We start from the raw sequence: 26,232 nt of genomic DNA, 5'->3' as shown, positions 1-26,232 counted from the left end.
AAAGAAAGAAAGAAAGAAAGAAAGAAAGAAAGAAAGAAAGAAAGAAAGAAAGAAAGATCTTTCCATTCTCAGTCCCTCTGGATCTTTCTCTGTGTGTGACCTCACTTTGTAGTGCAGGCTGTCCTTGACCTTACTATGTAGCTCAGGGTAGCCCCAAATTATCTGCTATCCTCTTGCCTCAGCCTCCTGCGTGCTAAGATTAAGGTATGTGCCACCATGCCTGGCATTCTTGGTCATTTTAAACCTTACTCTACTGGTCCTTTAGGTCTTTTTTTTCTAAACTGAAGGAACTTTGCCTTTGGAATCTTTGTGGGTTTTTTTTTGTTGTTGTTGTTGTTTTGTTTTGGTTTGTTTTTTTGGCAGAGCTGGGTATTGAACTCAGGCCCTTGCGCTTGCCAGGCATGCACTTATTCGACTGAGCTATCTCCCCAGCCCCATCTTTGTGTTTTTTTTGTTGACAAGTTCTGGCCCTAGTATGAATTGCTGAACTATTATGGTGGCCATCTAACATGGCTGAAGCCCTTAAAACAACAGCTTATCTTCCTAATGACCACGTCCTCCTCCTTCCCCAGTCCAGCCCTGGGTGCAGTTTCCTCTATCTTTCCTGCACACACAGGAGAGACCTCAACCAGCTCCTTACACGTAATTCAAACTGCCTCTCAAACTCTACTCCTAGCATAAGTCCATAGAAGCCCCAGTTCTCTGTGTCTCAGGCCAGATGATCTGCCCCATCTGCCCTCCATCCCTCCATGTCTTTGGAGTTCATAAAGGCTTTTATCTTTCCTAGCTCTTTACTGCATCATGAAAAAAACTAACATTTATAGTTACAAACATTAAACTTATTTGCAAGCTACTTAATTCGTTTTTAGTTTAGTTTAGTTTAGTTTTTTTGGTTTTTTTTTTTGTTTGTTTGTTTGTTTGTTTGTTTGTTTTTTTGAGATGGGGTTTTGCTATGCAGTTCAGGTTGGCCTTGAACTCACTTTATAGCCCAGACTGGCCTCAAACTTGCAGTGATCCTCCTGCTTCAGACTGCCAGGTGCTGAGATCAAAGGCAAGCATCATCATGCCCAACCTTCAAACCATTTTTCTTGCCCCAGCACATGTTGGGATCAAAACCAGGACCTCAAGCTTGCTAGGCAAGTACTCTACCACTGAACTATGCACCCCAAAGCCCATTTTTCCTTTTAAACTAGTTTTGGGCTTAAGTCAGTAGTCTAGCATGTTATGATAGTGTGTAAAATAAGAGTGAAAACTCAGGGTGAGGGTTTAAAGGGTGCTTTCCTCACTGGGAGGCCTCTCATCGTCCAAGGACACTTGCTTTTGAGCTGCATCTTCTGCAGTTAAGGGAAAGGACCACACACTGTGGAAGAGTGCTCTCAGGTAGTTCACTCAGCTTCAGGGAGGTAAAAACTGAATCTATACCTTACAGCTTCCAGGGTAAGCAGCCTTGCTGGAATCACAGGTCCTCTCCACAGGCTCAGAGATTTGGATCCCAGGCCTAGATGTTTCTGCACTGTTACCCTCTGACCTTAGCCGCTACTTCCAATATGAGGGGTCCTTGACCACACCCCCCTGCTCCCAGGGGGTCATCTGGACTGTGTTCAACCAGACAGTGAGGTTAAGTGCTAGGCAGGTAAGGCTGGTGCATGGCATGAACCCAGAGGGCAAAAGGAATGGAGGACCTAGGATGGGTGAGACCATCCAGAGTCCATGGAAGGAGTGGGGGAGGTGGAGGGTGATGCTAGCTGTGAGCTTTTGTTGGGCCCTTTTGTTTCCTTTTAAGCCTGGAGCGCACCTGCACTATCTGTTGCTTTCCCTAGCTCCACATCCTATCTGGCTCCCTGTGGGGACCTCATGATTCTCGGCTACAGCTGAATTTCCGAGCCACACAGCCTTTGAATGGAAGAACGATTGAAGCCTCCTTCCCTGCTGAAGTGCAGAGCAGCCCTGAGCCAGGTGCATTTATATCTGCTGGCCCGCATTGCTGTGCCCCACTTCCCGCTGCTGCAGGCCCCTCCTCCTCCTTTGCCGATTTATTTTTTGCCAGAGTCCCTCACCCAGTCCTTGGCTCTAATGTCTTTGTTTTCTCTTCAGTCCACATGAGCTCCTGCTTAGCTACTGGTGAGTCTTTCCCTCTTGTTCCTGATGTTAGAAGACACCCTTGGCATCACTTAGCCCTGGGGACTCCCCGCCCCAACTTGATCCAGAAATCTAACATCCCCCTCTCCAAGCTATCCTTTAACTTCCTCTTAGGAAGAACCATGGTACCTATCTTAGACCTTCTCATGTATCCACCCTCATCCCTTGGCTGGCCTCTTCTGGAGACTGAAGGCCTGGGGGCTGCTGGGAGCTCAGGGCAGGGATGGGACCCCCACAGAACCAGGCTTGGAGGGATCTGTGGGCCACCCCCTAAGGCAGCCCCTCCTCTTTCCCTCCCAGGGGACATCTTGGCCCTAGTTTTTGGCCTTCTCTTTGCTGCCACCAGCATTGCCTTCCTCATGCAGATGAGGAGGCAGCACAGGTAATATGACCCTTCCCCTCTGCACAGCCCACCCTCACCCCTTGTGTGAAGTTCAGAACTCCAGGCGTCAAGCATATTACATGCAAATACTATCACCAAAGATAGTTTTCTGATTCTAGTTCCTTATTGTATAGACACAGAAGTGGAACCAAAAAGGGTGTTAGCTACAGCCCAGCTGAGATGGCGGAGACTGGAGCTTAGCGACTCAGAACTCGAATGTGCAAAGAAACCACCTAATGAATGGAATCTTAGGGGACACAGAAATTTTGTCCTGTGCTGTCCACTATACAGTTCCTCTGAAACCTTCAAAGTAATCTTGTTTCTGTTCTCTTAAACCACTCCAATAGGATCTTGTAGTAGGGGAGAAAGACTGAACTCAACTCATGATGTTTTTTTAAATAAACACTTCTAAACAAGGTGTGGTGGCATATGCCTGTAATCCCAGCACTCAGGATGCTGAGTGAGGATTGAAAGTTTGAGGGCTGCGGAGATAGCTCAGTAGAATAAGTGTTTGCCTGGCAAGCATAGGGTCTTGAGTTCAATCCCGGTACTGAAAAAAAAAAAAGCTTGAGCCTAGCACAGGTAACTTAGCAAGATCCTATCTAAAAAAAATTGTGTTCTAAAAAATATTTTTAAAGGACTGGGATATTGCTCAGTGCAAAGGCTTTGGGGTTGGTTTTTTTTTTGGCTTTGGGTTTAATCTCCAGTCCTCAAACAAATAAAAATTTTTAGTAAAGTATGTGTAAGTCTCTTTTGTTTGTCAAATCAGAAAAATGGTTACATTGGGGTTGGGGAGTTAGCTCAGCAGTCTAAGCACCTGCCTGGTAAGTGCAAAAACCCAGGTTTGATCCCCAGTACTGCATGCCCTGCCTGCCCCGGATACCGGGTGTGGTGGCCCACAAGCACTGGGGAGATTGAGGCAGGAGGATCACTATGAGTCTGAGATGCTTAGCAAGATCCTGTATCAAACAAATAATTTTTTTTTTTTTTAAAAAAAAGATGGTTACATTTTAACCAGAAACCTCATAACATCCTCCTCCCTAACCAGCAGCCTTTTGCCCAGGGTGGTTGCCAACCTGTTGTAACTGTAACAAGTCAAGGCTTAGTGGAAATGCAGACACAGCGCTAAAATGAACTTGATGTGAAGAGTTTTGTCAGTAGAGCTGTCTGGACTGTCTCGTGGCACAGTACTTCCTCGCCTTTTGCAGATCTGAGATCCACCTGCATTCACAGCCCCTTTCTCGCCAGTGCAGCCTTGCTTCTGTTTACATCTCCTCACCTTCAGTCTTCTGGCCTCCTGTTTGTAAGGCCCACCAGCAACAGAGGAAAATCTCCCAACTCTGCTGCTTGGCAGTCACAACATCCCTTGCACTTTCTAAGCTTACATCTCAGGATTAGAACAGGGACATTTTTGAAGGACAGCTATTATTCTGCCCACCACGGATTTTCTAGAAAAGGGCAGGTATGACTGCTATTGTTACAAGGGCTTTGTGTGTGTGTGATAGTTGGGAGGGCTACGGCTCCTTGGTTTAAAATCACACTAAGGCTTTGGGACTTTCAGCCTTTTGGAGGAAAACCTGTCTCTTGCAGTTTTGCTTTTAACATAAAGTCTAGCCCAGCTGCCTGTTAGAATAGGGCAATGTTGCAGACGGCAGTGCCTTACGGAGACCAACAGCCAGAACATTTGCCCTGTTGGGCTCCTCTGCTTCACACAGCCTGTTTGGACTCACTTCTGAGCCCAGTGGCCCCACCCCATGGGTTTCACTAGCTGTCCCATCACAGAAGTGGTCCTTCCAATTCTGCTGGCAACCAAAGAAAGGCTTACAGGGCCCTCGGATGTAACATCAGCTTTATTGGGTTTGGGCAGCAACTATACCCTGGCTGGGGGCAGAGTCAGCCCTCACAGGTTGTTGAGCTCCAGCAGAGTCTGGTCCAGGGTCTGGTGAATCTCCACATTCTCCTCCTTGGCACTGGCCAAGGTCTCTGTGAGGGGAAGCAGCAGGTGAGGATGGGGAGGGGAAACAGGAAAAAGGAACACAGGAATGGGGGACATAAGGGAAACACACAAGAAGGCATGGACAGAAGAAGGTGACAGATAAGGAAAGGGTTAGGAGGCACAGAAAGACAGGCCTTCAGGGACCTGAGGCAGTATGGCAGTGGCAAATGAATAGACCAGGACAAACACAGACAGATGGCTCCCTTACCGCCTTGGGGTCATGCAGGCAGGGTGGGGAGGCCTATACCATGAAGCAATTTACCCCCCTCCTTCAGTTTGAGAAAAGTTGAAAACAGAAGGAAAGACAAAAAGCTGATCCAGGAAAGGTAAGACCAGACAGAACTGAGACAGAAAACAGACCTGTAGCATCGGCGAAAGGCCCTGTTGCTGACATCAATACTTTTCAAAACTTCTGGACCTTCCTAACATTCTTGTTCCTCCCTGTGCTTCCCCTTTCCATTCCCTTCCAGCAGACCCCTGCTAGGTGCTCCAATTGACAGGCACAAGACAGGGTCACACATGCCCACATGCAGCAGTGAGTCAGACAGCAACAGACTAGGAGTGCCATGCATAGTGGTGCCAGTGTGTGCTGGTGTGTTGTGGGGTACTGGGTGCAGGGGCGTGAATGTTGCAAGATGTGGGACATCAGAAAGAGCCAAGGCCTCAGGAATGAACCAGTGTTCTGCAGCAGTGATGAAGTGCTCTCTGGAGGGTAGGAAAACAGCATGGAGACCAAGTTCAGAGTTTATTAAGCAGGTGGAGGGCAGTGGGTGGATGGGGCGGTGGGTAGAGAGAAGGATGAAGCAGTGCCAGCGCGGGTGGTGGGAGTGATGGAAGCTCTCCCTAGGCTGCGCCCAGGCTGGCTGTGCAATGCTGCAGTTCTTGCTCCTCCTGCCTACCCCTTTCCCAGAGAGAATGGAAAGAGGGGAAGAGATGAGAGGTGGCCACGCTGGTGCGGGCTCAGAGGGAGGTGATATCATTGAGTGCGTTGTCCAACTCCTCACTGATGGCCTTGTACTTCATCTTCTGTGCATAGACTTCATCTGGAGCGGCCAAGGGGGTGACCCAGTGGGAGTATGGGAAGAGGGAATGGAGGGAAACAGGACAGGAGAGGAGGAGGAAAGGGTGATGGAGAGAGAGAAAGAATCACAGTAAGGTGGACAGAGTGAAAAAGGTCAGAGAACAGGCCACCAGCTGTCATGTCCCTTCTTCCCTTTCTCTGCCCCACCTCTTTTCTCTTTCTCTCTCTGTTCCTCAATTTTTTTGCCCCTTAGTGTATGCTTCTCCCCAAATCCTGCAGGCACAGTGCTCCAGGCAGGCAGGTGTGCTTGCTTAAGTGGGAGAGGAAGGGAGGGTACTTGACCACAAAGGTCTAAAGTCCTGAGGTTGGAAATAAACTTAGTACTTGCCAGACAGCCAGGAGCAGGAGGTGTGGAAATCATGAGAGTTAAAGCATTATCAGCGTGAAAAGTAAAGGTGACTTTAGGTACCACAGTGTTGTTGATAATACAAATGATCAGACAGGCAAGTATCCGGATGTAGCTGAGCGTGTTATCTCCCATTAATGTTGTCACACAATCCCAGACATAAAACAGAGTAACTATTCAATAAAGAAGTCTCTGCGATAATTCTGGTGTGTTGCACTTAGAGACAGCTTTTGTTAGGTCAGTGCTACATAAAGTGCTAGTCTGAAGGCCAGCATCATCAGCATTATCAGGGGCTGGGGAAAAATATGAATTCCATGCCCCCAGGTGAGTAACCATGCTGGGGTAGAACCCAGGAAGCTGGGGTAGAACCCAGAAGCTGGGGTAGAACCCAGGAAGCTGGGATTTTTTTTTTTTTTTTTCTTCAGTACTGGGGATTGAATTCAGGACCCTGTACTTGCCAGGCAGGTGCTTATACCACTGAGCTATCTCTCCAGGCCCAGGATTTTTTTTTTAAACCCAGAACCTCATGCACTATACCAATGAGCTATACCTCAATCCCCAAGGAATCTGTTCTTAAAACTCGGTGATTCTCCTGCCTTCTGAGGTCTGAGATACACTGGAGTTGACATGCGGTGGCCTATGCCAACTCCTTGAACTGCAGGAACAGCCCACCAGAGTCTGTGGAGTTCTGGGTGCTCCACCTCTAGTTTAACAGTGGTAGTACTCTGAGATGTGAAAGTAAGAGACAGGCTGACAGTGACAGGCAGTGGAGGGGCACTCTTTACCTTCCAGGTCATCAATGGTTTTCTCTAACTTTGCCACAGATCTTTCGGCAAACTCTGCTCGGGTCTCAGCCTGGGAACAGAAGTGATATGGGAGATGGGAAGTATTAGGCCCACCCAGTGAACCTCAGTGAAATCCCCTTCCCTTCCATGCCAATCCCCCAATTCCCTGCCACCATCTGGCGGGGACAAAGGTAGTTTTGGGGGAGACTAGGAATTGGAAGACAGCTCTTACCTCCTTCAGCTTTTCCTCTAGCAGTTTGATCTCCTCTTCATATTTGTCCTCTTTGGTGGAATACTTTTGGGAACATATACACACCATCAGTAAATCTGATTGAATCCTTTGCTTCTCCACTGGGCCCCTTGAGCCACCTGATCTTGCCTCCATGGAGGACCCAGCCCTCCCTGCCTGTTCCTCACCTCCCTCCCCTGCAGGACCCCATCCTCACTGCCCTCTACCTTGTCTGCTTGGGCCTCCAGGGATTTCAAGTTGTTGGTAACAATTTTCAGCTCCTCCTCTAGGTCCCCACATTTACTGCAGGGGTGTGTGGCAGGGTGGGGTGTGAGGACACAGTGAGGAGAGACAGTGGGGATGGCACAGTGGGGGAGGGGTGGAGGAAAGAAGAGAAGAGCAAAGTGATAAGCGTGACAGCAGGCAGAGTTCAAAAGACCCAGGCCCGGCCCGACCCCTGGCAGGTGACAGAGAGCAGCCTGAGATGCTGAAATGGAGGGCGCAGTTGAGCTGAGAGAAGGTGCCAATGCCCGGAGAGGTTACTACCTCCTCCTCTGAGGCCATCAGGGACTTGAGGGCCTGGTCCATGGTTCGAAGTTCCTCCTCCAGCTGCCTGGCTCGGCTAGGGGCAGCGGGCAGAGGTCAGATGACAGGACCTGTCCCTGTAGCCCCAGGCCTTGGAAACTGCCTGCCTCCATGCAAGACATCTCCAGCCACTGACTGAGTTCTACCCAGCCACCCCAGGAGGTCCTTACCTCTCGGCCACCTCAGCTCTTTCTTCTGAGCGCTCCAGCTCTCCCTCTAGGATCACTAGTTTCCTGGCCACCTGAGGGGAAGGGGAAGAGAGGAGAGTGGTGATGACTGAGGCTCTAAGGCCTGGGAGTGGGAAGGAAGTGGGACAGGGCTATCACCTCTTCATATTTGCGATCTGAGTCCTCGGCAATGTGCTTGGCCTCCTTCAGCTGCATCTCCTGCAGCTCCATCTTTTCCTCATCCTTCATGGCCCTGTTCTCAATGACCTTCATTCCTCTGAGAGGCAGAAAGAGGGATAAGCACGATGAGGTCAGCACAGCAGAGACAAGCTTCCCCCTACACCCTTCCTTCCAGGACCCCTGCTCACCTCTCGCTCTCATCGGCTGCCTTCTCAGCCTCCTCCAGCTTTTGCAGGGCTGTAGCAAGGCGCTCCTGGGCTCGGTCCAGCTCTTCCTCTACCAGCTGAATGCGGCGGTTCAGGGAGGCCACATCTGCCTCAGCCTGTGGGTCAGGAGTCAGAGGTCAAAAGGCTTTGTCTGGGTTGGATGAGGAAAAGGGGCTTCAGAGAATGATTAAGATTCTTCTCAGAAAGAACTCAGATGTCTTGGCTTTTCGATAGTCCATCTGTTTTTCTTTCAACTACCCATCTTCTTAGATTCTGTGGTCCATGCAAGCACCTGCATTTCTTTATAAGCTCCACTTCCCTGGTGTGAGGCTCTTTCTACCACTATGCATGGTTAGTCTCCCACTGGCTGTCCCTTCTGTCCCCTTTCCAAATGCGGAAAATAGGTGTGAGGCAGCCTGATTCTCTATAGCGGAGTCTGGTCCAGGTAAGGGGGTGGGGAAGAATCAAGCCAACCAGACTCCACTGTTGCTAAAACCAACCATTCACAACATCAAGCTCCGTGATGTCACTAGGTGTTAGGCAGACTCCCAGCAGGGGACCCAAGAGACAAGTCAGGGTTGCTCAAAGGAGACAGCCTGGACCAGTGATGAGAGCAAGTGCCCAAATTACAACTCCAAACCCACTTAACTTATCACACAGTGCTAACACTGCAATTAAACCTGAACACTGAAGTTTTAGTTTACATAAAACAACTTACACACTTGGTTTGAGGGCTGACAGAGAGGGCTCTGCGTGCCTACTGCGCATGTGTGCTGCTGGTTCACCACCCCTAGCCAAGGGTGTAATGAGAGGCTCCCTCCCATGGCCAGGAGACGGTTGGAGGGTAGTGTGAGTGATGGATACTCAGCCCCTAGTCTTGCGATATGGAAGCAAAGCATTAGAGGTTTTAAAGTGGGTCCATAAAAACAGGATATAGAGAAAGAGACAAAAAGGGCTCCCCATAAAAGGAAACAGCAAAATGGGATCCCTTAAAAGAAAATGAGAGCAAAGATATGGTTTGGTGTTAAGAGCACAGGGTCTAAATCAGACAACATGTTGTCTTCAGTCATGCCTCAGCTCCTCAACATTTGGGTGATCTTGGAAAACTAGACTCCTTAAGCTTTCGTTTCCTCCTTTATACATTTAGAACCAATGATCATAATTTATAGAATTGTTCAAAGATAATTCAGTGCTTCTAGTAATCAGCAGAGCCATCTGAAAGGCTCATAAAACTAAGCAGATTGTCTAGTTCCATAGAAATGAGATCTCCAGTATAAGGGCTTAGGAATCTTAACCTTTTTTCAAATCTCTCAAGCAATTCTGATAAGTTTGCGAAATAGCAAAATATTTTGCAGGAAATACTTGGACACAGAGGCTACTTGATACATGTTAGAAGTATATCACTGACTCTTCCTCAAAAATAAAGACAGAGAAATCTCTACAGAGACTTAAGATAGGGAAGAAAAAAAGGACTAGTAGAAGGGAAGAATGATTGGATAGGAGGAGCTGGGCAGCAGCAGGTGGGCAGAGGAAGAGAAGGCAGAACTGGGGTGACACTGCAGGGCAGGAGAAACACAGTTCCATATATAGAAAGTGGATGATAGCTTGTCCTCCAGGTGAAGGCACCTGGAGCCTGGCCACCTAGAATGGCTAGAGCCTGTCATGGGCACAGAGCCCAGTGACTCAGTGTGGAAAGATTCTGCAGACAGCTCTGGTGTTGAGAAGAATAACTCTGGGAGACATTGGAGGACTACTTTAGAAAGATGAGACTCCATAAAAGGAAAACTCTCTTCCTGGTGGTCATACAGACAAATGACTACAAAGTTTGGGGAGTCCTGGGGTCCTCGTCATGGGACTGACATTTGCCACTTCCTGTTCTTCCAGCTCTTTGAAGCTATGGATCCTGGCTGCTCTCTAACCACAGAATAGGCACTATTGTACACACTAGACTAAGGGAAGCAAGAAAAGAGAAGCTCAAGTAAGTTAACTGCAGTGTTCAAGGTCACACAGTAAGTTTAGGCAACATTTCCTATCTACTCCCGGCAGCTCCCCCAGCTCCGTCCCTGTCCCTGCAGCCCCCACCCAGCTCCTTGGGTTTCTAGTCCTGCCTCCAGCTGCACTGGGCCTTGGTTATTTATAGAGTGTCAGATGCCCAGGGTCTCTTTGCTAGCAGCTGCAGGTCAGTTCCCTCTCAAGTGCCAGGGCTGGTGGACAACCAAAATCTGAGGTCAAAGAAGCCCAACCCTTGGGGGGGCGGGTGGTGAGGAACACAGAGACCTATCAACACAAATAGGGATGCCATTGCTGAGGTTTAGATGGTGCTATGAGTGAATCCTCACATGCACGCTAACCAGAGGACCATCTTAAATTTAAAAAATCCTGCTCTTTTGGGTCCTCTTTTCCAAGATGACGAAAAAAAAAAAGGAACAACGGTCGTGCCAAAAAGGGCCGCGGTCATGTGCAGCCTATTCGCTGCACGAACTGCGCCCGGTGCGTACCCAAGGATAAGGCTATTAAGAAGTTTGTCATTCGGAACATAGTGGAGGCCACCGCCATCAGGGACATTTCCGAAGCGAGTGTCTTCGACGGTTATGTGCTTCCCAAGCTGTATGTGAAGCTACATTATTGTGTGAGTTGTGCCATTCACAGCAAAGTGGTCAGAAATCGATCTCGTGAAGCCCGTAAGGACCGAACTCCTCCACCCCGATTTAGACCTGCTGGTGCTGCCCCACGACCTCCACCAAAGCCCATGTAAGGGGAGCTGGGGCTTAATGGACTGAAGAAAACTCTTGAGAAAGAAATAATAAAATTGAATGTTACACTTTATACAGCATGTTGAATGTACCTGCCAGAGGTGGGTTGGGTTAATTCAGCTTATCCAAGTTTAAGTTTGTACTCTGAAAATGAATAAAGAGGAACACACTGGAAGGGGGAAAAAAAAATTAAAAAATCCTGAGTGGAAGGCAGAGAATAGCAAAAACACCACTTCCAAAGTCATTAAGGCCAGTCTCCTACTATAAGGTGGGGGCTGGGAGTGCCAAGAATAGAGAAATCTGGTTAGGGTTGTGGGGTGAGGAGAGAAATCTGAGAGTAAGCAGAACCTGCCAAGGTGGCTACTTTGGCATTTGTGGCTCTGTCCCTCTGCCCTGTGGCCTGGAGGCTGACAGCTTAATGAGGTTAAATGAAGAGCAGGGAGAACCTGAGCTGTGGTCACAGAGCACTGCAGGGCTACTGAAGCCAGAGGTCAAGGCCAGGGAATTTCTAATGGCCCCTTAGGGGTATAACTCAAGTCAGGGCCTCATCTTTGGATGTCTCCTTCCTCCTACCCACTAGCACCCTACACTCCCCTCAACCCATGTAATCTCCAGAAAGACTGAGGTAGATAGATGGTAAATTCTCACCCCCCACCCCCACAATGACTCACTGCTTAATCACTGTGCATTGAGAGCTGGAACCAAGAGGAATTACTAAACTAAGTCCTAGAGGGAAATGGTAGGTGGTTTTGATTTACCCAGAGTCTTGGATTATTTGTGTACACCAGCCCTAGTCAGGGTTAAGGAGAGGAAACCATTTTTGCCCTGGTGCTAGGAAGATCTAGGTCCCCTTATCCCTTCATCCCAGGGGGCCTCCACCTCCCAAGTGCCCCAAGTCCACACTCACGTCGGTGGCCTTCTTTTCAGCCTGCTCCAGTTTCTCCTGGGCATCCTTTACTGCTTCAGAATACTTTTCCACCTCATCCTCTGTCCCCTTCAGCTTCTTCTGGAGGCCCTGCTGTTCTTCCTCCAGCTGTGGGAAGGACAGGGGAGCACGGTTCAGCCAGGGGTGCCGGAAGAGTGAGAGAGGGGAGTGTGAGTGTAGAGCCCCAGGGCTAAGGGAGGAATGGAAAGGGGGGGGCCTGGGCTCCCCTGGCTGGGGTGGATGAGATGAAGTGTGGGTCCTGTTAGGTCTCTGAGGGTCTAGCGAAAGCACTGCCCTCACATGGGGTGGGAAAGAGCCTCAGAGAGCAAGTACAAAGTCGGGGGCCCAATGTAAGGGCCTACCCCACCTCGGGGGAGTGGGGAGAGGCTGCTCTGGGCCCCCACCTGCTTGCAGCGGTCCTCAGCCTGCTTCTTGTCAGCTTCGGCCTGCTCCGCGCGGTCGATGGCGTTCTCCTTGTCCAGCTTCAACATCTGCATCTTCTTCTTGATGGCGTCCATGGCTGCGGTGGGGGCGGGCCGGCCGGCAGGGGCTGAACACGGGAGGGCTGACCGGGTGTGAGCGGTGAGACGGACCTGGCGCCTTTGGGGCGTCCTAGGAGCGGGTGCCTAAAAGGCTGGGAGGGGCCGGGCGGAGCTGGGATCGGGACCCTCCCCCGTCGTGGCCCAAACCTTGTAGGGGCAGAAGGACAGCCCGGCTGGGGCGCGGCCGCCCCCTGCGCCCACCCCTGGGCCCGCCCCACCTCGGGGTGCCCTCCCCGCCACCGTCGGGGGCCGCCTCCCCGCCGTCTGGCATCCTGGGCACAGCGGAAGGGAGGAGACCCTGGGCGGGGGGCTCTGCACCGCCCCTGAGTGACAGCAGGGCGCGGTGGCAGCTGCAGCTGGGGCCCCTGGGGCTATTTCGGGGCGTGAGCTCACGGCAGCTGCCCGGCGCAGGGACCCGCGTGCCTCCCCGCTTCAGCTGTGGCAGCCGCTGCCCCTAATTTAGAAGTTTCCTGCAAATCCCCCCGGATTAAATGTCTCTAGGGAGGCAGAGCTCCTGTGCGCCTTGAGTGACTCAGTTTACCTCGAGTCCCAGACTGCAGGTTCGCGTTACAGACATGGTGGTTGTGGTAGCAGAACTTAGGGAAACTGAGGCAGGACGGGGCGCCCCTGCCCCAGGAGCAGGGACCTTCCTCTGCAGCGCCCCGCCCCCCACGTGTCCTGCATAGTTTCCACGCGGCTGCAGGGGGCGCCCCGCCCCCCGCCCCACCCGGGACAAGTCTCCTCCCCCACCCTCCCTCTCCTCCCCTTCTCCCGGCGGACTCTGCTCTCTTCCCTAGTGGGCCAGCGTTACGCCGAAATGTCTTTTCTGCCCTTTTTTGGGATGGTTCCCGTGGAAAGGCGGGGCCGCGCCAGGAGGAGGAGGCGGGGAAGCGGGGGGGGGGGCGCAGGGCTGTGGGCCTTCGCGCTCCCTCGGGATGGGGCGGAGGCTGGAAGGAGCCCCCGAGGCCGGCGGACGGGCCGAGGCTGCGGGCAGGGCCTTGGTGTGGCGGGCCTGCCTAGTTGCGCCCGAGCGCCCCGCGGAGTGCGCCACCGACAGCCTCAGCCTTGCAGAACCTTCCTAGACCCGGGGTGGGGGTGGTTAAGGCTCTTTCTTGCCGTTGGGTTTCCTCGTCCACCTAGTCCTGGAGTTCTGTTCCCACCAACTGGTCCAAGGGGGCTCTGCTTGTTTTGCATGCGCAGCGCTCCTGTAAGAGTCTTGAGTCAGTTGTTATCTTGGTCCTGGTTCCCCAATTCATTTATTCATTTAACTTGTTTTTTTACTTTGTTATCAAACATCTTTTAAAAAGTGGATGAGAATAGGATCTAAAATCCTCCAAAGGGACTGGTGAGATGGCTCAGTGGTCTAAAGCACCTACTTAGAACAAGCTTAGCAAAGCACAGGGACCGCGGTTCAATCCCCCAGCACCACATGCCAGCCAGCCGTGGCCCCTGGTGGGCTGAGCTGCCCCCGACACACATAAAATAAAATCCTCCGAAGCCTTTCCCTACTCTCTCCTGCTTTGAAGTTTTTTTTTTTTTTTTAAATCCACATTTTTTAAAAACTTTTCTTATTTGAGTCGGGGTGAAGGCTGTCCTCAAACTCGCTCCTGCCTTAGCCTCCTGAGTGCTGGAATTACATTCATGTGTCGTCATGCTTGGCTTACAGTTCTTTTTTTTTTTTTTTTTGTACGGGGGATTGAACTCGGGACCTTGCGCTAGACGGGCTCTGCTCCTCTCACATTTCTTAGTATGGTAAAGAACATTGTTATTGAGGCCCCCACATATCTCCCTCACCTTCATCTCCTTTCATTCTGAGCTGCACCCTCATACTCAGCCTTGTGCCTCATGCTGCATTCATATTAAACCACATATGTTTTATTCTTCTGTTCCCCCTCGCACCCATGCCCTTCCCCTAGGTTGAGGCTTGGGGTCCTTTAAGGCTCAGATCAAGTGTCCACTTTACTGGGAGCCCTTCCCTGGCAGCTTCCGCTCAATCTACTTGGGCAGGTCCCTGTGCTCTCACTGTAGTGCCAAACAGATTTTATTTATTTATTTATTTTATTTTTTGAGAAGGGTCTCACTATGCAATTCAGGCTGGCCTTGAACTCACTATGTAGCTCAGGCCAGTCCCAAACTTTTGGGGAGCCTCCTGCCTCAGCCTGTGAGAGCTAGGTTCACAGGTGTGTGCCACCACACTCTGCAGCTTTTGTTAAAGTGGGTTATACCTATCAATACTGTTGTTAAAATGGACACATAAAATATAAAAATATTTATTAAAATAACAAACACATTACACATTAGTCTGTCAAATAAATAACATTTTTAAAAAATAACTAGCCAGATGTGGTAGAGTGCCTGTGATCCCAGCACTCAGGAGGCTGAGACAGGAAGAACACTGAGTTCAAGGTCAGCTTGGGCTACTTACTGAATTTAAGGCCAGCCTGAACTGAATAGTGAGACCCTGTCTCAAAATAACAAAAAGCTGGGTGTCGAGGTACACAACTGTAATCCTAGTACTTGAGAGGTTGAGGTAGGAGGACTGCTACAAATCTGAGGCCAGCTTGGGCTATATAGACCTTTTCTCAGACAAACAAAACAATAACAAAAAAACTTAAAAAATTATATTTCTCTTTCCTAGAGTATGGCAATTATTTTACATTTTTAATAATCTCTTTAATAATTGGCTTAATAGAGGATAACTGGACTTTTTTTTTTTTTTTTTTGTAATTTAGGGAAGGGTGTTCAGGGTCTCACTACTACATTGGACTTGTAGTGATCTGCCTTTTTACAGCCTTTTTTTTTTTTTTTTTTTTAATAGTTATTTATTTATTTATTTAGTATCTGTGTGTGGCCATCTCAGCCCACCAGGGGGCGGGGCTGGCTGGCATGTGGTGCTGGGGAATTGAACCGCGGTCCCTGTGCTTTGCTAAGCTTGTTCTAAGTAGGTGCTTTAGACCACTGAGCCATCTCACCAGCCCCCTACAGCCTTTCAAGAGCTGGGATTACCACACACAGTCTTAATCACCAGCTCGGTGTGCCCTGGGGACAGGGCCAGCACAGCAGTCCGGGTGATCTAACCCCAGGCCCCTGCACCAGCTGGCAGGCACTTTAATCTGCTGAGCTATTTGAACTCTCAAAATCAACATTTATTCTGATTATTTGCCTCATAATGAGATGTAGTTTCCTTTAATAGTGGATATTCTTTCATACTACAGCAAAACTTGGGCAAATGGTAGTTTCTGAGGATTAGTTGTAATGTACCTGAAACCTACCTTTCTTCTCTCTTCTATATTATACCTTTATTAACATGTATAGTTTTCTGGGTGGTTTATTTCCTCCCGTGTACTGGGGATATTAAGCACAGAACTTTTGCACTGAGCTACATCCCCAGCCCTTCTTTATCTTGAGACAAGATCTTGTGAAGTCATTAAATTGCCCACAGTGGGTTTAAACTCAATCTGGCCATTGTGTTCTCTCTTGCATGGTGGCTGCAGTAGGGTATACTTCTTTCCCTACTTTTACCTGTTCCAAACTCGCTTTGCAGAACCTGTTTTTTCTACCTTTAATAAAACTTTGTTATTGTTAAAAAAAAAAAAAACAAAACAGTCCTCCTGCCAGCACCTGCCAGTGTGCTGTGGTTACACCTGCAGGCCACCACCACACCTGGCTCCATGACAATTTTGTAACATCATGCATGAGTCATTTGAGAAATACTGATTCACTGAGCCATGCAGACCTAAATGTTGACAGAGTTCATTATATTGTACCTTATCAAAAAATCATGTTCCTAAAAAATCATGTTCCTTAACATCATGATTTTTTTTTTTTTTTTGTGGAACCGGGGATTGAACTCAGGCCCTTGCGCTTGCCAGGCAAGCACTTATTCTACTGAGCCATCTCCCCAGCCCCATCATCATGATTTATTTTTTTACTAAAAAGTCGTCAATTTTTTATTATTTATGTATTTGCGGAACTGGGGACTGAATTCAGGCCCTTGCCCTTGCCAGGGAAGCACTTATTCCACTGAGCCATCTCCCTGGCCCCAGAGTCTTCAAATTTTGACAAACCTCATAATAACATACATTTTCCAGAATTTGAATTTTTTGCCCTTTCTCTTTTTCTTTTCTTTTCTTTTCTTTTTTTTTTTTTTTTTGTGGAACCGGGGCTTGAACTCAGGCCCTTGTGCTTGCCAGGGAAGCGCTTATTCCACTGAGCCATCTCCCTGGCCCCCCCCTTTTTCTTTTTGAGAAAAACTCTATCAGATCTAAGTTTGGGAACCACACTTTGTTTTCTGTCCTTGCAAGTTACAGAAAAGAAAGCAGAAGCCAAGTGTGGTGGCACACACCTGTGATCCCCAGAATTTGGGAGGTTGAGGCAGGAATTATCCTGAGTTCAAGACTAGCCTAGGCTATATAACAAGACCGTGTCCCCTGTCTCAAAGGAGAGAAAAGAAAAAAAACAAAAAAAGCAGCCAATTCAGCTAATGTCTTAGTTACTTTTTTCTTATTGCTGAGACAAAAATACCTGACACCCAGTTGAGGAAGGAAATAGCTTATTTAGCTCACAGTTTATGGATATTTCAGTCCTTAATCTGCTGGCTCCAAAGCATGGCAGAGGCAACACTTCAAGGCAGTGGAAGACAGCAGAAACAGAACAAAAGCGGGGGAGGGGGTAGCAAATCTCTTTTCCTCCCTTATATTGTATGCAGGCTACCCCAACACATCTCCACGCCCACCTCTTGCCCAGGTTTAGGATGTTTACACAGAGGACCCTGGCCTTCTGCTGACTGAGCTAAGCAATTAAATCTTTCAATTCCCAAACTGACACAGTGTATCAACCATTAACAGCTTTCAACTCAAAGAATGATATAAACACCTTTTCTCAAGATCATCACTTTGCTATGTTCAGAAGTGCCTTATGGGAGCCAGGGAGATGGCTCAGTGGAATAAGTGTTTCCCTGGCAAGCGCAAGGGCCTGAGTTCAATCCTCGGTTCCTCCAAAAAAAAAAAAAAAAAAAAAAGTGCCTTATGCATATTTTCTAGTTCATCAGATAATTGAAGACTTTCTATTCAAGGGCTAAGATTTCATAAAGTCAGATTAATCATTTTTACTATTTCACCAGTTGTTTTTTTTTCCCCCAGTAGTGGGGATTGGGCTCTGGGCTTTTGCACTGAGTTACAATTCTAACCCTTTTTAAGTTAAGTTTTGAGGCAGGGCCTCACCAAGTTGCCTAGTCTGAGCCCAAACTTGTGATCCTCTTGCCTAAGGCTTCCAGAGAGCTGGCATTACAGATGTGTACCATCTGACATTTAATTCTTAAATTGCTAATGGATGGCAGTGAAAAACATGACTATTAGTAGTTCAAAGCCCCTGCCTTGATTTGTGCCTACTTAATCTTGCCAACTTGCCTTGCCAACTTGCCCAGGTGGGACTGAGCTTGTGATTTGCCTGTTAGCCTCTCAAAATGTTGGCATTATGGTATGTACCACTGTGCCTGGTTTACCCAATATTTTTGCACTATTAGTGTAAATGTTGACACTGAAAAAGGAAATGAATGTCTAAATAGTATTAAGTAAATTTGACCTCTGGATCCCTGAAAGGGCCTTGGAGTCTGAGTGCTACATTTGAAGACCCGCTGGTCTAAGGAATAGGTTCTTTTTGCAGAAGACTCCCCAAGCTATCCTTAGCGAGAGGTATATAGACCCTGAGGACATGACAGGGATGTGTTGACGGCACAGTAAGCAGCTGTTCTGGGCTCATAGCTGGAGGTGTTGAGTCTAGACTACCACAGGTCAGGGAGGTCATAGAAGGGATTTGATTTGCAAGGTCCTCAACTCACGATGCCACGACATTGAATCTGGTCTGCGGGGAACAGAGCAGTACGTACTGAAGCTGCCAGTCTGTGCGTCAATGATGTGATAATACACTTCAATTTTCCAGTGCTTAGCATGGGCATGGCTTAGCAAATATTGAGTGAATGAATCACAGGTGGCAAGAGTGATGTTAGGAAGTTGGCACTGTCCCTAATGGGCTGCCCTGGGGAGGACAAAGTATTTTCATCTACTTTAAGAAGGCTACTTTATTTTTTGCAGTGCCAGGGATTGAACCCAGGGCCTCATGCACGCTAAGGAGGCATACCACCACTGAACCATATCCCCAGCTCTCCTTCCAGAGTTGGGAGTGTTAGGCACTCAGAGTAGCAACAGAGAGGTAGTGTTTGTATTTTACTCGGAAGGAGAAGTATTGAGGAAATAGTATACTGGGCTGCAGGGCTGGCTAAATAATCATGTATGAAAATTGTGGACAACCCAAGAGGACTGCCAGGCTTTCTACAAAATGGGTGGAAGGGGAAAAGTGCAGGAGGAAGTGTAAGAGCACAGTACCTACCTCCTGTGCCACCTCCCTTCGCAGAAACTTCAAATAGCCGGGCATTTGGAACAGGGATACCAGCACCAGCCTGGCCACCAGGAGAGCCTGGCTCCTCCAACTGTAAATTGGCCTGCTTGGGTCAAACTCTGCCCCCTTCTTTTAGTCTGGAGTGCCCCAACCAGGTCATCAGTAATACCATTTGAGATAGCCCCAGGCTAGAGCTTTTGCTTGCTAACTGCTTTAACCAATTCTATTACCACAGTTCTGTTAAGCTCAGACATCTTTTATATAGGCTCATTATTTTTAGCAGAGTGTGTGTGTGTGTGTGTGTGTGTGTGTGTGTCTTGGCCTTTTCCAACAAGGTCTTGGTATGCAGCTTAGGGTGGCCTTGAATTTACCATGTAGCTCAGGCTGGCCTCAAATTTGTAGTGATCCTCCTGCCTTGCCCTTGAGCGCTAGGATCACTGGCATGCCTCACCACACCCAGGTTAGCAAATCTATTTTTTTTAGCAAATCTATTTTTGAAAATTCAGCTAGGAACTAGATCTATTCAAACATTCAATAGCTATAAAGAAGAGTTCTGGTAGACACAAAGCAGTGGTAGCTCCTGTCTCAGAGACAAAAGGACCTTGGTAAGGCTTAGGTGCTGGCCAGGGAGGTGGGCACAATAGAGTAGGACTTCTCAGGCACATCTCAACTAGGATGACTTCAGGAATAAGAAGTTGAAGGGGTGGGAGAGGGCAGACTGCTATGGCCTCTACCGCTTCCACTGCAGTCTGCTTCAGCTGGGTGACAGGACTCCTCCTACTGCCCTGGGAGGAATCGTTCATCTCGAGAAGCCAGGCAAGCGTCTAGGTAGAATCACCTTTATTGGAGCATGACCTGTTTGGGGTTTACAACCCCACAACCCCATAGGGAGCTGGGGTAGGAGACAGAAAGTATCAAAAAAGGATGAGCTGAGCTTATGAGGCATTGGCTGGAAGCTGCTGGCAGGGTGAAGCGGGCTGGGGCCCTGGCAGGTTCAGACTGAGGTACAGCAGCGTTAATAATACTCTTGGAGCATTAATACTCTGGAAAAGGGTAGGCACTTGGTGGCCTTAGGGCGCAAAGGCACTTGGAATCAGGGAGGGGGCAGGATGTGTGCAGCGGGACTGGGAAGGGCCAGGCCCGGGGTTTGGCAGGCACTTGGGGAGTGCTGGGGGTGGGCCCTGAGAGCCCAGAAGGCTTTGGTAGTGGCAGGCACAGTCTCTGGGCTGGGTCTGCATTAAATAGAAGCAGCTTCTCTAGTGCTCATCCCGAAGCTCTGAAGGCAGAAACTTGTACTGCTGCTGCCGGATCTGGGCCAGCCTCTTCCGAGCCTCCTCCAGCTCTCGTTCCTTCCGAAGCATCTCTTCCTGTGCTGCAATGATCTGAGGGACAAGGGCAGAGACTCAGCTCAGACAGTATAAGCTTTAGGGCCAGAGGGCAGGCAGGACAGCGTGGACAAGGTGACTGCTCCCGCCAGTGTCCCTAAGAGTGGCTCACCTGGGCAATGCCCCCGACCATCTTCTCCTTCACCACCACCGTCTCATTCTCCTGGTCTTCAAATGCTGCAGCTTTCTGGGCCGCCTTTACCAGGTTGTCGGATGCCCGTTTCACTGCATTTCCGGCACCCTGTGCAGGGCCCAAGTGGCAGGAGCTCAGGTGGGCCCCTGCTGGGATATTCCCTCAACTCCCTCCTAGAAATATCCACCTCAAGGAAGGCTGATGGTTTAAAACAATACAATTCAAGTGACAGTGGGATGGGTCAGAGTTCCTCACCTGAAGCCGCTTCATTGCCTCAGAGTCCTGGTCAGCCTTGACCTTGCAAGCCACAAGGAGCTGGGCTGTGGAGGCAGCTACCTGCTTGGCTGAGGAGATGAGCTTCTCTTGACTGGCATGGCCTTGGACAGCTGCATTGGCTGCTTCACACAGATTGTTGGTAGCTGCAGCCACCATCCGGGCCTAAGGCCGAGAGAGGCACATTAAAATACACCTCTTGCCCTAGTCCCTCCTCTCCTCAGCTTTCTCAAGTCTCCCAAACCTCAGAGAGAACAAGTGTACACTCACAGCAGAAATGAGGCCCTGGGACCATTGTCCATCGTCCAGTGCATTGGCTGGGATGGCGCCCACCTGTAAGGAAGTACGAAAACCTACTTAGACCTGTGCTGTCCCTACTCTGAAGCCTCTCAGCTAAGACTGCAAATCTGCTGCCCTGTTCTCATTCTTGAGTATTTAAGAACTTACCTTTCCTTGAGCCACCAGTTCCCTCTGGGCAGCTGATGCAGCTTTCACCAGTGCACTGGTGGCTGCTGCAATGGACTTGGCAGCTTCCAATATCTGCTCCTCAAAGTTCAGGGACTCATCTGCCTCCTTCAATGATGAGAGATGAGTTGCAGATGAAAGTCAGCAGGGAGACCAAAGGTACAGACCTTTCGTCAGGAAGGAGGAGTGGGGGGAAGGGGGACAGGACTGACCTTGGGTTTGGCTCGGGGCTTCAGCTGCTCCAGCTTTTTGGCTGCAGCCTCAATGGCTGCTGCAGCTCCCAGGAGTTCATTCTCAGCAATGACTGTGGGGTCCTCTGGGTCCACCCATTCTGTTCCTAGGGATGGAGGGGACAGGAGGGAGCTGAGGCAGAGGGGGGCAGCCAGAAACACTGGGGAGCTGTTAGTTACCGCCAGGCCTTCACACCTGTGGAACTCTGGGAGAAGCTGGCTCAGGCTGTGCAACCATGAATCAGAGATCACACCCTGGGTAAGCATCCCTTCCCGTCCTGTCCCTGGTGGTCACCCTCACCCTTCATGGCCTCAGCGGCCTGGATGAGCTCAGTGACTGAACCAGCCACTCGCTTTGAGTGTCCCGTCAACTGCTGCTTCAGTTCTGGGTTCGGCTTCTGCAGAGTCTGGGCAACAAAAAGCATCAGATCTCAGGTTCTGCCCTGGTCCATGAAGCAGGGCCGACCATACCCTAACCACCCACCCTAGAGCACCCACACCATGGTGCTCATCAGAACAGCACAGTGCTCAGCAGTACACTGCCTTCCCAGTCACACCACACAGCATGCTGCACACACAGTGCAGAGTTGGGCCCTGTCACTCACCGGCTGACCAGGAGCCAGAATGATGAAATGAGAAGAAAGAGATGATGAAAGCAGAGAAGGGGGCAGTCAGGTGGGAAACGTGGAGACATGAAAAGAGAAAGAGGTGAGTGGGAGATCCAAAGATGTTGAGAATGATAGGGCCCCAGAGAAATGGACACTTGGAAACATAAACAGATTTGGGAAACAAAGGGTAAAGTAGGGAAAGAATTTGGAGAAAAAACAAGAACTGAGTCTGAGGCTTCTGGGCAGAGAATTGTGGGGTATGTTTTTGGAACAGGGGACAGAACCTAGGGCTTTTGCATTGAGTTACATCCCAAGCCACTAAGTTGGCCAGCCTGGATTCAAACTTGTGATCCTCCTGTCTCAGCCTCCTACAGTGCTACGATTACGGGCATGTACCACCACACCCAGCAAGACTGTGCATGAGAGAGGCTGAGAGGAGGAGCAAACAATGTTGTCCTTACCAGTAGCACATGGTCCAGCAGTTCCAGGTAGCCATTGGCACATTCCCGGCCAAAGTGCAGGGCTCGAAGCCGTACTTCAGGGGCCACTTCTGGGTGATAAGCTGCTTCCTGTACCCAGAGTAACAGGTTAGCTTTAAGATCCTAAAGAGCTCTGTACCTCCCAAATCCTTGTAGCTCTGTCCCCTCATGTTCTGTCCCAACCTGTCTCACTGCCAGGATTCACCTTGCAAGCTCGAAGCATATCTGCGATAGCACGACGGCTCAAATTGGCTGTGGCAATGACGTCTTCTTGGCGACAGGAATTGCCAGCAGCAACAGCTTTGGCTGTTGCCATAGTAATACCCTTGGTCATTCGGATGAAATCTTCTGGGGTAGAAGTCTTAGCAGGTGGCTCTGGGGAACAGAAAACCTGTTGGGGGCAGAAAAAAAAGAAAGTTCTTGTAGTGATTGAGACTATATGACAAATTAGTACCCTATTCTTTTGTGATGTGGCTTGTTCATCCACGTATTCCTTCAACAAACTGCCACAGAGAACTTACTGTAGGCTTATGTCATTTTTTTTTTTTTTTTTTTTGTGAAACTGGAGATTGAACTCAGGCCCTTGCACTTGCCAAGGAAGCGCTTATTCCACTGAGCCATCTCCCTGGCCCCTACTTTCATATTTTTTTGAGATAGGGTATTACTAAGTAGGTAAAGCCAGGCTTTAGGTAGCCCAGGATGGCCTTAAACTCAGTGATCCTCCTGCCTCAGCCTCCTGAGTGCTGGGAGCACAGACCTGTACCACCACACCTGGCACATAGGCCAAGTTCTTGCAGATGGTCCTATATCATAATTGGGAGAATAACAAAAGAAAGCTGATCATCATTTCTGACTGAAACACTGGGAATGGTTTGTTTCAAATTCAAATAGTAGCAGCAGCTGCTCTTGGCGTGGGTCATAACACAGTGGAAGAACATAGTGCTTCTCTTGTATGAAGCCCTGAGTCCCAGGACTGGAAAAAAAAGTTATGGTTTTTGGGTAAGCTTTCATTCCTAAACTACAGATTACCCTTAAAGGAGTGTGTGAGAGAAGTGGAACCGAAAATGAGCTTGGTATGGTATCACATGCCTATCATCTCAGCACTTTGGAGGCTGAAGCAGGAGGATTACTTGGAGTTCGAGGTTAGCTTCAGCCACATAATTCAAGAGTAGCCTGAATTACATGGTGAAACCGCATTTCAAAGAGAAGAAAAAGAACCAAAATGGAGATACCTCTTAAGAGATAAAGATACAAAAAAAAAAAAAAAAAAAAAAAAAAAAAAAGAGAGAGAGAGAGAGAGATAAAGATACAAACTATAAGCAGGAAGGTATTTTAGGTACATGGTAGGGTATGAATAATTAAGATGTTGGGCCAGGGAAGACAGCTCATTAGAATAAGAGCCTGCCTAGCAAGTGCAGAGTCCTGAGTTCAATCCCTGGTACTGAAAAAAACCAACCAACCAAACAAACAAACAAAAAAACCAACTTAAGATGTCAAGCAGAAGGGTTCAAGGAGTATTCTAGAATACAAGAATGACAAAGCAGAGATTGCTGGCGCCTCAAAACCAGAGTAAAGAATTTTTTTTTTTTTTTTCTGAAATGAAGTTTCACTATGTAGTCCGGGTTGACTTGTGATCCTCCTGCCTCAATCTCCTGAGTACTGGGATTACAGGCATATACAATTTTGTCTGGCTTGGAATTTTCCTACTATTTAAAATTCTTAACAATATGTTAATATGTGTGCCAGTCAATCATCAAATGTTAGTAAATGAGAGGTGGTAGATTTTGTGTAAGGTGCTAGGATAGAAATGAAGTTGACAAGGTCCTTTTTTTTTTGGTCTGTTTTGAGACAGAGTCTTGTTATACAGCTCAATCTGGCCTTGAGCTCACTCTGTAGTCCAGGCTGGTCTCAAACTCACAACAATCCTCCTGCCTCAGCCTCCCAAGTGCTGGAATTACAGGCGTGTGCCACCATGCCTGGCTGACAAGGTCCTTTTTTTCATGGAGCTTCCTGTCTAGTTTTGGATACAGACCTAACCAGGTGAGTAGGCAATTAAACACAGAACTGTGATTGGGCTTTCAAAGAAATGAGTGCTATGATGAGAAATAGAAAGGAGGCTCTCTAGCTGTGGACAGTGCTCAGCAGAATAGCACTTACTTCATCTGTGTGGCCCTGGGTTCAAGCCCCAGCACCACACACACACAAAAGTATTATTTTACTTTTTTAAAAATTTTATTTATTTGTGTGTGTGTGTGTGTGTGTGTGTGTGTGTGTCCAGCTCAGCCCACCAGGGGTCGGGGCTGGCTGGCATGTGGTGCTGGGGGATTGAACCGCGATCCCTGTGCTTTGCTAAGCTTGTTCTAAGTAGGTGCTTTGGACCACTGAGCCATCTCACCAGCCCCGAAAGTATTATTTTAAATAGGTGATTAGGAAGGGCTTGAGGAGGTGACATTAAAGCTAAAAGAATCAAATGGAACCAGATGTTCAAGAAGCCAGTGGCAGATGCCAACCTGCAGCTGGCAAGAGCTTGGCATGTTCTCTAACAGAGTCCAGTAGGATCAGAGCACAGAAAGAAAGGTGGGATGACACTGGAGACATGGGCAGGGACTAGTGGGTTTAAGGAGTGAAATGACACAATCTTTTACGTTGATTTGCAGTGCTGAGCATTCAATCCGGGACCATGTGCATGCTAACCAAATACTCTACCACTGGGCTACAACCCACCCCAATTTGTGTTTTTAAGAGATAATTCCGAGGACTGGTATGGTGGTACATGTCTGTAATCCTGGCATTTGGGAGGCTAAGGCAGGAGGATCAGTGCAAGTTCAAGACTGGCTTGGGCTAAATACTGAGTTCAAGGCAGCCTGATTATATTGGCATGACCCCCGCCCCCCATCCCCAACACATTGAAAGTTGAGTTTCTAGCTTTAAGAACCAAGTTATTCATAGGTATCATTTACTGAAATGGGGAAGACTAGAGAAAGATCAGGTTTTAGAGGCACAAAATCAAGAGTTCCAATTTGACATCACCATAAAGAGGTGAAAACAACATAAAAGATGAATTTGCAATTAAAAAGATGAGCCGGAATGTAGCTCAGTGGTGCAGTGCTTGCCTGCCAAGTGCGACGTCCTGAGTTTGATTCCTGGTACCAAAAAAATAAAATAAAAAAAAAAGAGAAAGATGAATGTGAGAGAGGTGGGTGACAGAAACTGAAAGCAGGGAGGCCAGGCACAAGGCTCGTAGCATTGATGAGGTAAGGGAGAGCTAGCAAATGTCTGAACAAGGCTGTGGACAGTAGGACAGAGATGAAGGGGGAGACAGAATGGTGAGCCACAGGTGGTGGTATGCACCTGCAATTCCAGCGCTCTGGGAGGCTGAGGGAGGAGGAACTCAAATTCTAGCCCACCTGAGGGAACTTACTTAGTGAGTCCCTGCCTCAAAATAAAAAAATCACTGGGAGTGTAGCACTTGAGAGGTTCAATTCCTAGTATTCAAAAAGAGGAATGGACAAGCAGAGCTGAAAGGCTTGGGAAAGCCACCATGTAGCGAGTGACAGTGAGGTCAAAGAAGACTGAGGTAGAATTGTTACAACTGGGGTTGCTAAACTGACCACAATGGTGCAAGACTATGCCAGCACTCAGGAGGCTGAGGAGGGAGTTTGAGTTTGAGGTCAGCCTGAATTGCAGAGTGAGACCCAGTCTCAAAAAGACAAAGCGAATACAAAACCAAGTGGGGGTTACTATGACCACCATTCACAGAAGTGATAGATCCTGCAAAACTGGATCATCTTGGAGCAGCATCTTGGTGGTGATATCCAATAGCAACTGAAAGAAACTCAGAACTGGAAGTCAACTTCTTAGAGAATGACAAGTATAAACTCAGGGACAGGCATGGTGGTGCACATCTGTAACCCCAGCACACAGCCTGAGGCAAGAGGATTGCCACC

At 48.6% G+C, this 26,232-nt stretch overlaps 3 protein-coding genes across 10 annotated transcripts in view; 1 reads left to right on the top strand and 2 right to left on the bottom strand.

The window, feature by feature from the left end:
* Nucleotides 1-2,925, top strand: part of Ca9 (carbonic anhydrase 9) — a 7,942-nt gene extending 5,017 nt beyond the window's left edge. For both annotated transcript variants that reach the window (XM_023715964.1, XM_004631869.2), the window contains 5 exons: nt 1,476-1,633; nt 1,821-1,956; nt 2,095-2,121; nt 2,440-2,521; nt 2,656-2,925. In XM_023715964.1, coding sequence (XP_023571732.1) covers nt 1,476-1,633; nt 1,821-1,956; nt 2,095-2,121; nt 2,440-2,521; nt 2,656-2,722 — 470 coding nt within the window. In that variant the 3' untranslated portion in view covers nt 2,723-2,925. The remainder of the gene's footprint in view (nt 1-1,475; nt 1,634-1,820; nt 1,957-2,094; nt 2,122-2,439; nt 2,522-2,655) is intronic.
* A 1,426-nt stretch (nt 2,926-4,351) lies between these two features.
* On the bottom strand, nt 4,352-12,499 carry Tpm2 (tropomyosin 2). Of its 4 annotated transcripts, none has more exons than XM_004631865.3 (9): nt 12,179-12,499; nt 11,757-11,882; nt 8,079-8,212; nt 7,870-7,987; nt 7,714-7,784; nt 7,186-7,261; nt 6,962-7,024; nt 6,730-6,799; nt 4,352-4,504 (listed from the first exon to the last, which is right to left on the bottom strand). In XM_004631865.3, the coding sequence occupies exons 1-9, from the start codon at nt 12,290-12,292 to the stop codon at nt 4,422-4,424; spliced, it is 855 nt and encodes a 284-aa protein (XP_004631922.1). In that variant the 5' UTR covers nt 12,293-12,499; the 3' UTR covers nt 4,352-4,421. The 4 variants fall into 4 exon arrangements, with proteins under 4 accessions (XP_004631922.1, XP_023571734.1, XP_004631921.1 ...); XM_023715966.1 differs by lacking the exon at nt 7,186-7,261 and adding an exon at nt 7,505-7,580 and having other exon boundaries at nt 12,179-12,426; XM_004631864.2 differs by lacking the exon at nt 4,352-4,504 and adding an exon at nt 5,248-5,560.
* Nucleotides 12,500-19,530: 7,031 nt separating this feature from the next.
* The window catches only part of Tln1 (talin 1), a 36,684-nt gene continuing 29,982 nt past the window's right edge, over nt 19,531-26,232 (bottom strand). For 2 of the 4 annotated variants that reach the window (XM_023715961.1, XM_023715963.1), the window contains 10 exons: nt 22,491-22,676; nt 22,268-22,375; nt 21,804-21,806; nt 21,500-21,605; nt 21,181-21,305; nt 20,951-21,076; nt 20,774-20,836; nt 20,486-20,668; nt 20,210-20,338; nt 19,531-20,094 (listed from right to left, as the gene is read on the bottom strand). In XM_023715961.1, coding sequence (XP_023571729.1) covers nt 19,969-20,094; nt 20,210-20,338; nt 20,486-20,668; nt 20,774-20,836; nt 20,951-21,076; nt 21,181-21,305; nt 21,500-21,605; nt 21,804-21,806; nt 22,268-22,375; nt 22,491-22,676 — 1,155 coding nt within the window. In that variant the 3' untranslated portion in view covers nt 19,531-19,968. The remainder of the gene's footprint in view (nt 20,095-20,209; nt 20,339-20,485; nt 20,669-20,773; nt 20,837-20,950; nt 21,077-21,180; nt 21,306-21,499; nt 21,606-21,803; nt 21,807-22,267; nt 22,376-22,490; nt 22,677-26,232) is intronic. The other 2 variants (XM_004631867.2, XM_023715962.1) reach the window with 1 other exon arrangement.

Source organism: Octodon degus, unplaced genomic scaffold, assembly GCF_000260255.1.
Source record: "Octodon degus isolate 3935 unplaced genomic scaffold, OctDeg1.0 scaffold00045, whole genome shotgun sequence".
In the NCBI taxonomy this organism is placed as follows: domain Eukaryota; kingdom Metazoa; phylum Chordata; class Mammalia; order Rodentia; family Octodontidae; genus Octodon; species Octodon degus.
The sequence above is the reverse complement of the archived record's forward strand: the minus strand, read 5'-3'. Positions and strand labels throughout refer to the sequence as shown.

Excerpts from the sequence above, each read along its gene's own strand:
- Tpm2 (XM_004631865.3), bottom strand. The coding sequence starts at position 12,292 with ATGGACGCCATCAAGAAGAAGATGCAGATGTTGAAGCTGGACAAGGAG. Across the intron at positions 7,262-7,713 it reads AGAGCTGAGGTGGCCGAGAG|TAAATGTGGGGACCTAGAGG; the intron begins GTAAGGACCTCC and ends ACACCCCTGCAG. Across the intron at positions 4,505-6,729 it reads AACCATTGATGACCTGGAAG|AGACCTTGGCCAGTGCCAAG; the intron begins GTAAAGAGTGCC and ends TTCCCCTCACAG.